The 13,048-nt window shown below is 45.9% G+C and overlaps 1 protein-coding gene across 1 annotated transcript in view; it reads left to right on the top strand.

The window, feature by feature from the left end:
* NPHP4 (nephrocystin 4) overlaps positions 1 to 13,048 on the top strand; it is a 1,060,260-nt gene that overhangs the window by 723,269 nt on the left and 323,943 nt on the right. The window contains exon 19 of the mRNA XM_069610268.1: positions 12,763 to 12,971. Within this exon, the coding sequence (XP_069466369.1) occupies positions 12,763 to 12,971 (209 nt within the window). The remainder of the gene's footprint in view (positions 1 to 12,762; positions 12,972 to 13,048) is intronic.

Genomic DNA, 13,048 nt, shown 5'->3' with positions numbered 1-13,048 from the left:
TCCAAGTCACCACTGACAATGTACCCATCTCCCTATAGTAACCTACTCAAAAGACCAAACAATCTGAAACAGTATCACCAACAATTGAACTCCAAGTCAGCACTGAAATGAACAGCGACACAAATACCTAAATTTCCAACAACCCGATTTACCATAATATTCAGTTGAGGATCTCCAGTGACAAACAATGCACAAAGACAAAACAAGATAAACATACAAACACAAACCGTCAATAAACAGAACCACATTAGTATCTGGATGAAACCTCCAGATTGCACATGAGAGCGCCCTCTTTCCCGCATATAGCATATTCCAACCCATCTCCTCCAGGATCCCAGCCCGTAAAATCAGTATCATCATTAAGTTCCTTCTCATCAAACAACCCTCTAACCTAGCTAACATATGGAACTCTCCAAGTAAACCCACAAAACCCATCTAACATAGTGTATCCACATAGAGGCATAGAAGCTACAAAAATGCTACATGTAATTTACACAAAACAAAAAAAAGACAAAACAGTTGTACTACATTACACTATAGCAATCAAGTTCCCCACCATATGAAGTCAGAACCCAACCAAGTTAACTACTCAACAAATGCAAATTTTAAGTCTATTCTAAGCATATGTCAAAACAATTCTGTCTGGAACCCAAACTCCTGAACAATTCTCACACCCACCCAACCACCAAGATCCACCGCCAGCCCACTACATGAGACAACCGATTGAGACCACACAACAATTAGAAATAGTAAATATCGAAACACAGCAATGGCTTGCACACAGAACCACCCAATATATATTTTAGAGCACACAACGCACAGCCCAAACTTGCATCAATGAATCCTCACCACTTCCTGTCACTGCACTTGGGGCCACCGCAATAAAATGTTAACGCCCCACTCAAATCCACACCCCCATTCGCACATTGCCCATACACTGCACATATACATTTTGCACCATAGGAAGGAGCCATCAACAACAAGAATATAATTAGCAAGATCCATTAATAATACAATCACTACCCCCTTCTAACATGTCGGCTTACAGCACATTAATTAGAAAACCAACTATCCAGCAGTTCATACCACTTCAATTTCAAGCCCCAACCACCAAACTGAATGTACAGTTTGGGGATAAATGCTCCAAAATCATCCTGGAGTGCAAGGCATGTAGGAATTACAGTCCTTCTAAAAAAATTTTAAAAAAACAATAGGTGTGGAGTCTATAGCTATTTCAACATGCTAGGCTATGTGGCATGGGGGTAGGCAGGTAGGATACACCCCCCACGAAACCCGTAATGCAACAGATAGTATATGTGGAGGTATGGTTGCATCAATCCATTCAACAACATCCCCAAAAGAGCCATTATCAGCACTCCAAGTTGTAAGTACACATCAAATAAGACTTAATTTACGGCAGCAACTCTAGAACAATGTGGAAGAAGAATGAGCACAGAAAGCAACACAAGCAGAACAGGGAAGCAACCAAGCAGGGACTGGTCAGGCAAAAAGAAGAAGTAGTGCAGCAAACATGAAAGAGCAGCTGCAGGATCAATCCCTCCTTTTCTATAAATAATGAAGGATGCAACCAGTCACCAATAAATGCCAAAGTATTGTTGCATACATCAATCTGTTCTGAATGTAAGGAAACACTCAAGATTTCCACATACTCTTGCCTTTACTCCCTAAGGAACTTCACATGAAAGACTCATGCAGCACTTGCAAGGGTGCAGAAGTAACACTCTGACACTGTCACGACCTGAAACAATTTCCATGCCCATATCGTTATACTGTATAACCTCCAAGGGCAGAAAGCTCTCTCCCTCCAAGTTGCAAAGTCCAGAGCTCACTTCCTATGGTATTGTCTTGAAGGCAGAAATGTATGAGGGGCAACAAATATGGTAAGATGTTTGCTTACATCAAGGTGTCTTGAAAGAGAAGAGAGAGAAAGCATCAAAAGTGTCAAATGATTGGTACTCCCAATCATCAGGACAGGGAACACCCCCAATCCATCCTCAAATCGGTGCAAAAAAATACATGCAATCCATGTCATCCACATTAAGGCCCCATAAACCGCTCCAAAGGAAGGCAGTACACCATCGTTTGAGGCACATCAGCAGATTCCAAAGACATTAGTATTATGGCATTATGGTATTATGGGGCTTCGGGAATGGATAGAGTGATCGAGTGTGCACCAAACAGCGTAATTATAATGGCTCAGATTGACACAGGGAGATCTCACAGTTTCTCTGCTGCCAGTCACTAGTTGTCTCAGGGGCGCGCGCAAGGCCATTAGTACCTAAAAAGTGTCACAAAACACTGAATGCTGGGTTGGGGCATACAATTCAATTCAAAATGAAATGGAATGTTCATAGCTACAGGACCCCCAACTTTACAACCACGTCTCACCTCAGTGCCACATACGAAGAGGGAGACGTGACGGCTGCGTGGAAAAGTAAACAAAGCAGCACATTCATCCATTGTCAGCCAAGGATAACAGTTACAGCTGAACTCGCCATAAGGTCTCTCCGTTGCCGCACCCATGCTCTCCAAGCCAGTGAACGTATGAATAACAATACGTTCTGATGTCGGCAAGTCTTCCTCCTCATGTACGGCACATCACGTACCTCACGTTGCAGCACGTTGTCTCCCAATGAGCAGGTCCTTTTCTCCAGCATTTCAGTTGAAGAGTCCCGTGCAAATACGAATCCAAACAAATACAAATACAAGTTCCAACGGCATTTGTATTTGATTTCGATTTGACTAAGCTATAATTTGAAACAGATGAAAACTATGAAACTAGCTAACAAATAAAGTAAACAAACAAAACAACAAAATGATGTCAACAGTAGCAAATCACACCCTAAAGGATTCATCTTTTCTTCTTTCCATGAAATCCACTTCTCTGTGTGCTTGAATCCTCCATAGGTTCAAAGTCCAGATCAGTGAGAAAGGCTTCTGCACTGCGAAAGTCAGTGAAGGAATGTGTTTGTCCATTTAAAACCACTCTCAACACTGCTGGGTAAAGCATATAGTATTTCAAATGCTTACTTCTAGCTTTATCCTTGGACACATTAAACGCTCTCCTTTTCTCCACAACGTCCTTGGACGTTATACTAAGGTCTCCAAAGATCATAATTCTGTTACCTCCCCAGTTTAAGTCTTTCAGCTCACAAGCTCTTAGGATTAATTCACGCACTGGAAACCTCAAAAATTTAACAATGAAATGCCTTGGTCTCTGTCCAACAGCAGGTTTGGGTCCCAAAGATCTGTGTGCCCTCTCAATTTCCAGTGGGGTTTTTGGATCCAATTTGAGCATCTTAAATAAAGCATTTTCCAGAAACTCTGCAGGACATCCTTGTTCAATATTTTCCGGAAATCCCGCTATGCGCACATTATTTCTATGTGAGAAATGTTCTTGCTCAGAGCATTTCAGATTCAATTTCTCTGTCAGTATCTGCAACTCTCTTATCTGTTCAGCCATCTTCCTTGAATCCTCATCCATTACAGTTAAATGGGTCTCTACAGAGGTAACTTTGGAAGTAAGTTCACCATATTTCTCTTCTGAAGCAAACAGTTTTGCCTTGATTTCAGCAATATCAGCAGTCATTATGGTCAGCATGCCCAGTACTTTATCTTCTCTGCTTTCACCATCCATCTTGTCACCCTCTCCCTTCTGCCTCTTAGACGGTTGTAGTTTCTCAGGTGTTTTCTTAGCCATTTCAAAGAGAGATAAGCACAGGGCTCAGGAGCACAGCCCTCAAGCTGCCATTACCTGGAGCTACAGTTTCTTTTAAGTCTCAAAATGTCACCATAAAGTATATTATTGACCACATGTCGGGGGTGAGAATGTAGTATGCTGTTTCCAGCGGTTGGCTTGGTGAATAGGTTGGTTTGTATTTTACCTTCTTCTATGTACAGTTCTAGGTCTAGAAATTGTATTTTCTCCTGGCTCTCATTCATCGTAAATTTCAAATTGTATTAATTTACATTCAAATAGTCCACATACTTCAATAGTTGTGATCTGTCTCCTTCCCATATTATCAGGATATCTTCAATAAATCTTCCCCAGAATATTATGTTCTTGTTAATGTCAAACACTTCATGTCTCCATGCATGATTCATTTCAAAATGTCCCATAAGAAGGTTTACATATGATGGGACACACTTTGAGTCCATTGCAGTGCCTTGCAGCTGCCAGTTAATCTGATTGTCAAAACAAAATATGTTATTCATAAGTACACATTTTAGCATATCAATGGTCGTCTCATTTTGTTCTTTATACAAGATAGATCTTATTTTCAAGAAGTATTCTATACTGTTGATCCCTTTCTCATGTTGAATACTTGTGTACAGTGATACAACGTATAGTGTAACAAATCTGTAGTTGTCTTCTCATGGGATGGAGTTCAATTGCTGGATTACATGTTTAGTATCACAGACAAAGGAGGCTAAATTTGATGCTAATGGCTGAAGATGAATATCGATGTATTGCGAGATTTTTTCAGTAAGTGAACCAATCCCATTGTTAATGGGTCGACAAGCTGGAAATGTAGTGAATTTTGTATGTATCTTTGGTATAAAGTGGATAGTTGCCATCACAGGATTTGATGTATTCATATATTGGAATTCCACTTCTAATAGAAATCCTTCATTTCCCACTGAAGGAAACTGCCCCTAGGGGAAATATTGGTTAGCAGCCTCACCTCCCTAGCCTCATGAAGAGGGGTTCTCTCCCTGGGAGAAGAGACACCATCGGAAGGATCTTTACAACAGATAAAATTCTTTACAGCTAGAAGAAGTATCCAACATTTCGTTTCGTTCTGCTTTTAAATTTCCTTCCTGTGTCCTCCACTTCCTGTTGCACAAAGCACTTTGCGCTGGATTTCAGAAGGCAAAGTTCACTTGTTCCAAGAACAGGGATTGGACTCCTAAAACAGGTTAGCTTTAGTCCAATCACTCGTGGGCTTTTGCATTTAACAGAAGAGGTCTCCTACTAGTTTTTTTAATCATCTCTGGACTTCAAACATTCAAGAGATTTCGTTGGACCCTGTTAGGAGAGCAGTCCTTTCCAAAGTCCTCCGTTTGTGAAGGGAATGCACATGCTCCAAGGCAGAAGCAAGCCCTGCCTCATAATCATCCCCAGGATCCATTGGGGGCAAACCACTGCTAGAATAAGACCTGCAACTTTGCCAGCCACACCACTGCATTAAATATCACCATGTTGAAGGACCCCTGAAGGTGTGCAACAGCTTCCCATGGGTTTGCGAGACTGAAAAAATAACCCATCTTGTTCTTTAGACCCAGGACTGGGACTCAAAGTTCCTGACTGCCAAGACAGCCGGAATTCCTGCAATATCCCAGTTGAACCACTGTGACACAGATCGAACCACCAGGACCCTCCGGAGCTGCCTTTGGCACTCACTGTTCTTCAAACCGATGCCCCGTATGTTCAAACCCGTTCGCTGCCACGCTCTGCCAACGGAAACCCTTGACTTGAATAAAGAAGTACTGCTGCATCTGCACTGCTCAAACCTTGTTTCGAATCTCTGACTTCTTTATTGCCAAACGAGTCGCCAATCAAAATGACCATGGTGTTCTTCTTGAACTGCGTCCCTCGAGCCCTTGCATCAAACCATCTTGCCTGCACATCCTATCATCAGCCCGTTCGCATGTAACCTCGATCCCGAACCAAACCTGGTGACCTCTATAATCTGCATTTGACCCACAGCCTTCTTCCGTTCTACCCTGACTTCGAAATCTGCTTGCCACTGTACCACTGCGACTGCTGTTTTTTGGAACAGCATCAAACCACCAAGCAGTACCCAGAAGCCTGGTTTGCCATTGTTGAACTATCAAAACACTGCAAATGTATTATTGACTGATAACTGCCCCCTGGTCCGTTTTGGGCCTGTGGCGAACCAGGAGGAGGACTCGGACTACCATGTGCCATGTTACGGTTTCCTTATTTAAATGAAAAGGAAAATGCCTAACTAGCCCTACTACTATGAGGGACATTCCCTATCTAATGAAACTAAAACTAACGATGCTCGTCAATGACCGAAAATAAATAGACCCAAGTCTAAATCCTAGAAACTAGCTGGCCCTGCCACTTGGAAGAAAAACAACAAAAAGGAGGCTAGTGCAATAGCCTCCATCTTCGGCTTTTGCCTGGCACAATCCCTTGAATCTCTTTTCTTCATGTACGAAGTGCGTCAATGTTCCAAAACAAAGTTTAACCTTCGGCAATGGCAATGTTTCAAAATACAGTTCACAACCTTTCTGTAGGCTCTGTTGTCAAACGTTAATATCTTTCATACGGTTTCCTCAGTTTGGTTTTTCTTATACAATTTCTCCAGATTCGACTAGGTTCTTGAAACCTCCAGGTTCTCTTTCTCTACAGTTATTACATTTCATGATTCTCTGACTCTTCAGAATCAACTAAAACTGTGAAAGGCTTAATTTCTCTCTGTCTAAATGGGGTATCAGCCCATTCAGGTTTGACCGGTTCCCAAAACCCTGCTGGCTCTCCCAGCCTCGAATGTTGCAGTCTCTTTATTTCTCAGGACTCCCCAAAGTCTTCTGGCCTTCTACTAGCCGTGTTACATTGTTGTTGAAATAGGGCCCACCTGGGTTTATCATGCTCCATATGGTCCTCTGCTAGGCTTGCTTTCTTCTTGCTCGGGTTTATCAGGCTTCCGTAATATCATCGGCTTCCCCAGCCTTGCGTTTTCTCCTCTGGAGCGTTTGTTTCCCTTCTGTCTCTTTTCTCATTGGCAAATGCTCCTCTTGTGCATAGCTCGGGGATCCAGGTTCCCTTCTGCAGCCTTTTCTTGACGTCGGTTACTGGGCCCCAGGCCCATCATGGCTCGCTTGTGGACGCGCCACTAGATGAGACGGTTACTTTCCCCTCTCTGTCTTTTTCCCCACCTTGGCTTCCTGGTTGGTCAGCATGCCAGCCTTCCGGCATCTGGTTTAGCAATTTGTTCACTCTCCATTGCACCGCTGACTAGCATGATTCTGCCACTCAAGGACGTCTTCTTGTCAGAGACTCGCCTCTGCGTAGGAGTCACTCACCTCTGTGCGTAGGAGTTTCTTCCCGTTTCAAAGTTCCTCTGGCTTTTACTTGCGTTCTCACAAATAAACATGACTGTGGAGTTCAGGTGTGATCCAGCATTACCTGAAGTCAAAGAGATAGGAGAAATGTCACTGTTTTGTGGTTTCAAAACAGAAGTAACAGTCTTTCCAGTTTCCCAGGTATGCCTATAACGTACTTTGGACCAGGAGTTCCTTATCGGAATGGGAGTCTTTATACCGAGATGGGAGTCATTCCCAGTGAGGTCCTACTTGCCCAGACAACCTAGGGAGGGTCTTACCAAGCGGGCTCACCTCTTTTGCCTCAAAAGGGGTGGCTTCCCTCTGGGTAGAAGGGACACGTTGTCCAGATGGTCAAAGTCTCTAGAGACTGCCTAAATTACATTAATCCTTTTTTGCAAAACAAGGACATATACTTTTGAACATTGTGGTTTTTATTGCCTTTTCTCCCGCTGTCTCATCACCCAGAGTGCTACATCTTGATATGTTGCATATTATGTGTTCTTTCCACAGTGGTGGATTTTTTTAGTGTTTTCTATTTAGTTATTATTGCCTATAGTGTTTTTAATTAAAGTATACATATTTTTATAGAACCTTGATTGCCCATTTCTTTATTTTGGACTGTTATATCTAGCTGTTTGGGCTGCAACTGAATCACATCCACACTCCTTTTGAGAGTATAGACTTCCCTCAGCCTACTTTAACACAGAAGGCGAGGTTTATCTCTTAACTGTGCCTGTTATTCCTTTATGACTTTGTTGCCCCTTGGTTTGTTGAAGTGTGAGGCTGAGTAGGCGTTTTAGCCTCTATTCATCCTGCTTCTGCAAGAAGAAGTCAATTCATTGCAGTGAGGGGCCCACCGCATCTCTGGTGATTGGCAGTGTACCCTCAAGGGACCACCGGTGCACAAGTTAGGGCTCGAGTCTGGCCCAAAAGGAAGCCATGGTAGCTCAGCACCCACTGGCCCTGCCTTCAGGCATCCCAGTCTCAGCACTGGCACATATGTCATCATCATTTCTGACCGGCAACGTGGACGCTGTGGTTCTGCTGGAATATGTCCCACTCCCTATGGATGCTTTTATGTCTAAAATGTACAACATCTATGACGATGAGGGTGGGCTGGAACCTCTGGGCTCTATGGAAGTAATTGATTTCCCAAAGGAATTCTTCAGGGAAGGTGAGAAGGCAGTGACACTGGCAGAGGACCTGTGAGGAGCCAACTGCCCCGACAATTCCCCAGAGATAGATTTCTTGCCAGCTTCCACACAGGCAAAGCCCCAAGCTGTTTTCCAGAACATTATGGCAAAGGTGGGCAGTACTTTGGGATGGTCTTCTCCATCCAGGGCCAGGGTGCAATATGAACTCTGTGACATTCTGGACGAGGCACCCAAAAGGAGATGCTTCTGTCCAATGTGGCTGTGGAAGCGCCCGTGCTGGAGGTGTGAGACAAGCCTGCCTTTGTGGACAGAGACATGGCGAAGAAACACTGTCCCGCCCCTTCAGACCCAGTCTTTCTCTCTTCCCATGCTTCACCTGAGACCTTGGTGGTCCGGGCCGCTACGGCTAGCCTAAAAACATCTACCTTCCCGTCCCTTCCCCCAGACAGGGAGAGTACAAGGTTGGATGCATGGGGCAAGAAGACTGTGATTGCCTCATGCACCGTGGCATTGTTGTCCTTTGACCTTCGGACAGCATGCAGCTGAATACATTCCTGAAGGGGAGATGAGGAATGGGCTCCAAGCCCTGGTCTCGGATGGCAGGCAGGTGGCACGGCAAATGCTGCAATCAGGGCTTGACACAGCAGACTGTGTGGGTATGGCCATGGCCACCAGCACAGTGGTCAGGCGCCAATCCTGGCTAATGTTAGGATGTGTGACCGAAGTCAAAATCAGTTAGTTGGATATGCCATTCACGGCAACAACCTTTCTGGAGCCAAGCCTGAGGGCGCCCTCTAGACGGTTCGGGCATGAAAGGCGACACCAAAGTCATTGGGGCTTGCCGTGCAGCAGCCCTGCGCACACCTTCATCCCGGGGCAGGAGCTTTTGCCCCTGCACCGTCTTTGTCCCGAGAGGCTGGGGTCAATCTACCCCGGGAGGAGACAGACCCTTCCTGAGAGGTAGGGGAAGAGGTCCCCAGAGGAGTGGCATTGCAGTGGCCTCTATCCCAGCCGCGCCCCAAGCCATCAAACCTCAGTGATGTGTTTTACCACCTGTCTCCAGTGGGGGGAGGCTTTCCTTGTTCAGCATGGAATGGTCAGAGACCATATCCGATGCTTGGGCATTGCAGGTTATCTGACAGGGTTTTGCCTCCCGTACCTCCAGCAACCCCAGGACCACAGTCCCTGGCTACCCCCTTGTCTCCAGATCGCATCCTCCTGGCGGAGGTCTGTCAGCTTCCGGCGAAGAGTGTGATCAAACTGGTTCTGCGCAAAGAACAAGGAAGGGGGTGGTACTCCACCTATTTTCTGGTGTCGAATGAAGACGGACTCTTGTGTCCCATTCTGGATCTGCGATTGCTGATCTTGTTCTTACACAAGGATCATTTCAAGATGGCTACTCTAGCCCAGACCCTGCAAGCCCTCAATGTGCAGGACTGGTTGGTTTCTCTGGATCTTCGGGCCACCTACTTCCATGTGCCGATTCGTTCAAAGCACAGGAATTACCTGAGCTTCGTAGTAAGCCAACAGTATTACCAGTTCAAGGTCCTGCTGTTCAATCTTTCATCGGCTCCCAGGGTTTTTACCAAGTTGCTGGCAGTGGTAGTGGTCTGCCTCGGGAGGGAAGGCATCCATGTCTTTCCCTACCTTCACTACGGTCTCATCCAAGCTCGCTACCCAGAGCTGGTGTCGCAGCATCTACTCTGCGCATGCACTCTATTGCACAGTTTGAGCTTTTCCCTGACTTCGAAAAGTCTCAAGTTTTGCCATCCCAGTCTCTCTGATTCATTGGGGCAGTCTTGTGCACGCACCTGGGCAGTGCTTTCCCACCCCGAAGATCGAGTGGCAAACATCTTTCAGGTGGTCAGTGTCTTCCAATCACTACAACAAGTCTGTGCCTCGGCTTTCCTACGCTTTCTGGGCCTCATGACCTCCTGCATCCTTGTGGTGCCAGAGGATAGGCTATGCATGAGATTGCTTCAGTGGCTTCTCTGTTGCCAGTGGGCGCAGATCCAGAACTACAGTTTGGACCTTATACAGGTCTGGAACCAGGTGGCCCAGGATCTCGAGTGGTGGGCTGTGTGGGACAGCATGCTGAGAGGCGCGTTAAATTTTGTCAACCTTGGCCCCAGGTGACGGTGGTCACGGACTCATCTCTGACTGGCTCGCCTGTCAGACCTGACAGTGCCCGGGTTGTGGCCTCCCACAGAGTCTTAGGAACACATCAACTTGCTGGACTTGAGGGTAATCGGGCTGGCCCTGGTCACTTTCCTCCCCTCCGTGAAGCTCAAGACAGTGCTCATTCTGACAGACAAAACGGTGGCCATGCACTACATCAAAAAACAAGGTAGGGTGGCGTTCTTGCTTCTGTGCAGAGAAGCAATGAGACTGTGGTTCTGGGCTCTAGAGAACAGTGTCTCTCTGATGGCAGGTCATCTGGCTGGATGAGCGAATATCACAGCGGATGCCTTGAGCAGACAGACTTCGGCCTCCCATGAGTAGATGCTCTGTCAGGAAGTTCTTGAGGAAATCTTCTTTTGGGGAACTCCTCAGGTGGAGCACTTCGCTTCCAGTGCCAACAGGAAGTGCAAGTTGTTCTGCTCCAGGGAATTTCCTCGTCAGGGAGCTTCCAGGTACGCACTGACGGGCGGGCCCTCCAACCGAGCCTCAGCAGCCTGAACTTTCATGCTTGGCTACTGAGAGGCTGAGATACAAGGAGTGGGACTTGTCGGATGATGTCTTCGATGTACTCCTTTCAGCTCTGAGACCCGCTACTTAATCCATTTTTGACTTGTTGCCAGGAGAGGCACCTGGATCCTTTATCATGTCCCCAGTCCCTTGTGTTGGAATTTCTGCTATCATTGGCCCAGATTAGTCTGCAGGTTGGCACTGTGAAGGGTTACCACGCTGCTATTTCAGTGTTCAAAAGGTCCCCAGAACAGGGCTTATTTTTCACAATCCCCACTGCTACGCAGTTCTTGTGGGAGTTGTGTAGCCAGTTTCCTCCCCGCCAGATTGTGGTTCTGGCATGAGATTTTAATTTAGTTTTAATATTTCTTATGGGTACTCTGTTTGAGCCCCTTAATTCATGTACTATTTGATTGTTCACCCTTAAGGTGATTTTTCTGGTTGCCATCACTTCCGCAGGACGGGTTAATGAGCTCCAGGCGTTGTCTGTTTTACCTCCCTATTTGTTTTTTTCCAAAGAGAAGGTGACTTTGGTGTGAGGCCCTCCTTTCTGCCAAAGATGGTCTCGGATTTCCATCGCTCTCTGAAGATCAATCTTCCTTTGTTTGTTCCTCTGCCTCACCCTTCAAGGCAGAGGAACGATTCCGTCGGCTGGATCCGGTACGTGCAATGAAGTTCTACGTCTCTCGTACTAGAGAGGCTAAGAAAAATTACCAGCTTTTCATTGGTTACGCTGGTGCTCATGCTGGCAGGGTTGACCCTGTCCCGGTGGATCTTCCTCTTATTGCAGAATGCTACGATCTGGCTGGGATGTATGTAATGCCTGAGGGTCTCAGAGCTAATTCTACAAGGGGAGTGGCTGCCACCTCTGCCCTACAGAGGGGAGTCCCGGTCCTGGATATTTGCCAAGCTGCAACGTGGGCATCTTTCCACACATTTGCTGAGCATTTTTGCTTGCATTCCCATTTGGTATGGCAGTCCTCCAGAGTTTTCTGGTTTAGGTGGTGTTCTTGCTTCTTCACTCCTCCAGGTTTATGCACTGATTTTGGAGTCAATCATAGATGGGGAATCAGTGGGAGGAAAGAATCCATTAGAAGAAAAAATTACTTCTCGGTAATGTTCTTTCTGATGGATGTTCCTCCCACAGATTCCTCATTGCCCTCCCTACCTGCCCCTCTTGCGAGAAGCTAGTATACCATCGGTTCTACTGTCCCTCCGCTTCAGAGTGCTAGGGAAAAAGGGTGGAAGTAGGTCATCAGTGCCACTATATATACTGGCCCCGACGTCATATCTGGCGTGGGGCATGTAGAGGCGTGGGACGGACCTGACGTGGAGCTGCGCTGCACCCCCTGGTGGCGGAAAAGTTTCTGGAAAAGAGCTTCACTGGAATAGGGATTTCATAGATGAGGAATAGGGCGAGGAACATCCATCAGAAAGAACATTACTCAATGCAGCTTTTTTTCCTGCCCTTTTTTTACCGTTTGTTGTTTTACTGCAATTTGCAGGGGCGGTGTAGGAAATATGGGGTGGAAGTTGGTGGGGAAGAGTGTTGGGGTTGGTAGGTAAGACAGGTGCTTGCGAGCCCCCGCCCCACACATTTTTCAGTAAATAAATGGGTACGAAATCGGTGGGGAAAAAACCATAATGAAAAAATGTGCAGTAAAAGACATAGAACCGTTTGCAAGATCCTTTACCTCCGTCTACCTTTTGACAGGGTCAAAATGTGTTTAATTCAATTTAAGTTCTGGAACTGTAGATAACGTTTATCAAATGTCAGCATTTCTCCTGAATCAAGTCAGCAGTTCTGTGTTCCTTTTTGCAGGCAAAAGTTTTTCTCAAGCAAGAAAGCTGGCAGATTTGGACAGTGAGCTTGGCGCAATGCTATTCAGTAGGATGAAGGAAATTGGCACGGATCTCCAGCACACAAACCAAGAGGCAGATGCTGTACGCAGGCGTAAACTGGAGAGGATGATGTCTGTGCGACAGCAGGAGTCCCAAGAAAATGTTAATTTAAAGAAATCCCTCATACTGGTAAGAACGATGTCCCTCTGTGTCTCAATGATTTTGGTATGAACACTTTGCACTGGCAAAATATGATAGATGAGAAA

Source organism: Ambystoma mexicanum, chromosome 8, assembly GCF_040938575.1.
Source record: "Ambystoma mexicanum isolate Mex_15411 chromosome 8, UKY_AmexF1_1, whole genome shotgun sequence".
In the NCBI taxonomy this organism is placed as follows: Eukaryota; Metazoa; Chordata; class Amphibia; order Caudata; family Ambystomatidae; genus Ambystoma; species Ambystoma mexicanum.
Note: the sequence above shows the minus strand (reverse complement) of the source record. Positions and strands in the feature narration are given on the sequence as shown.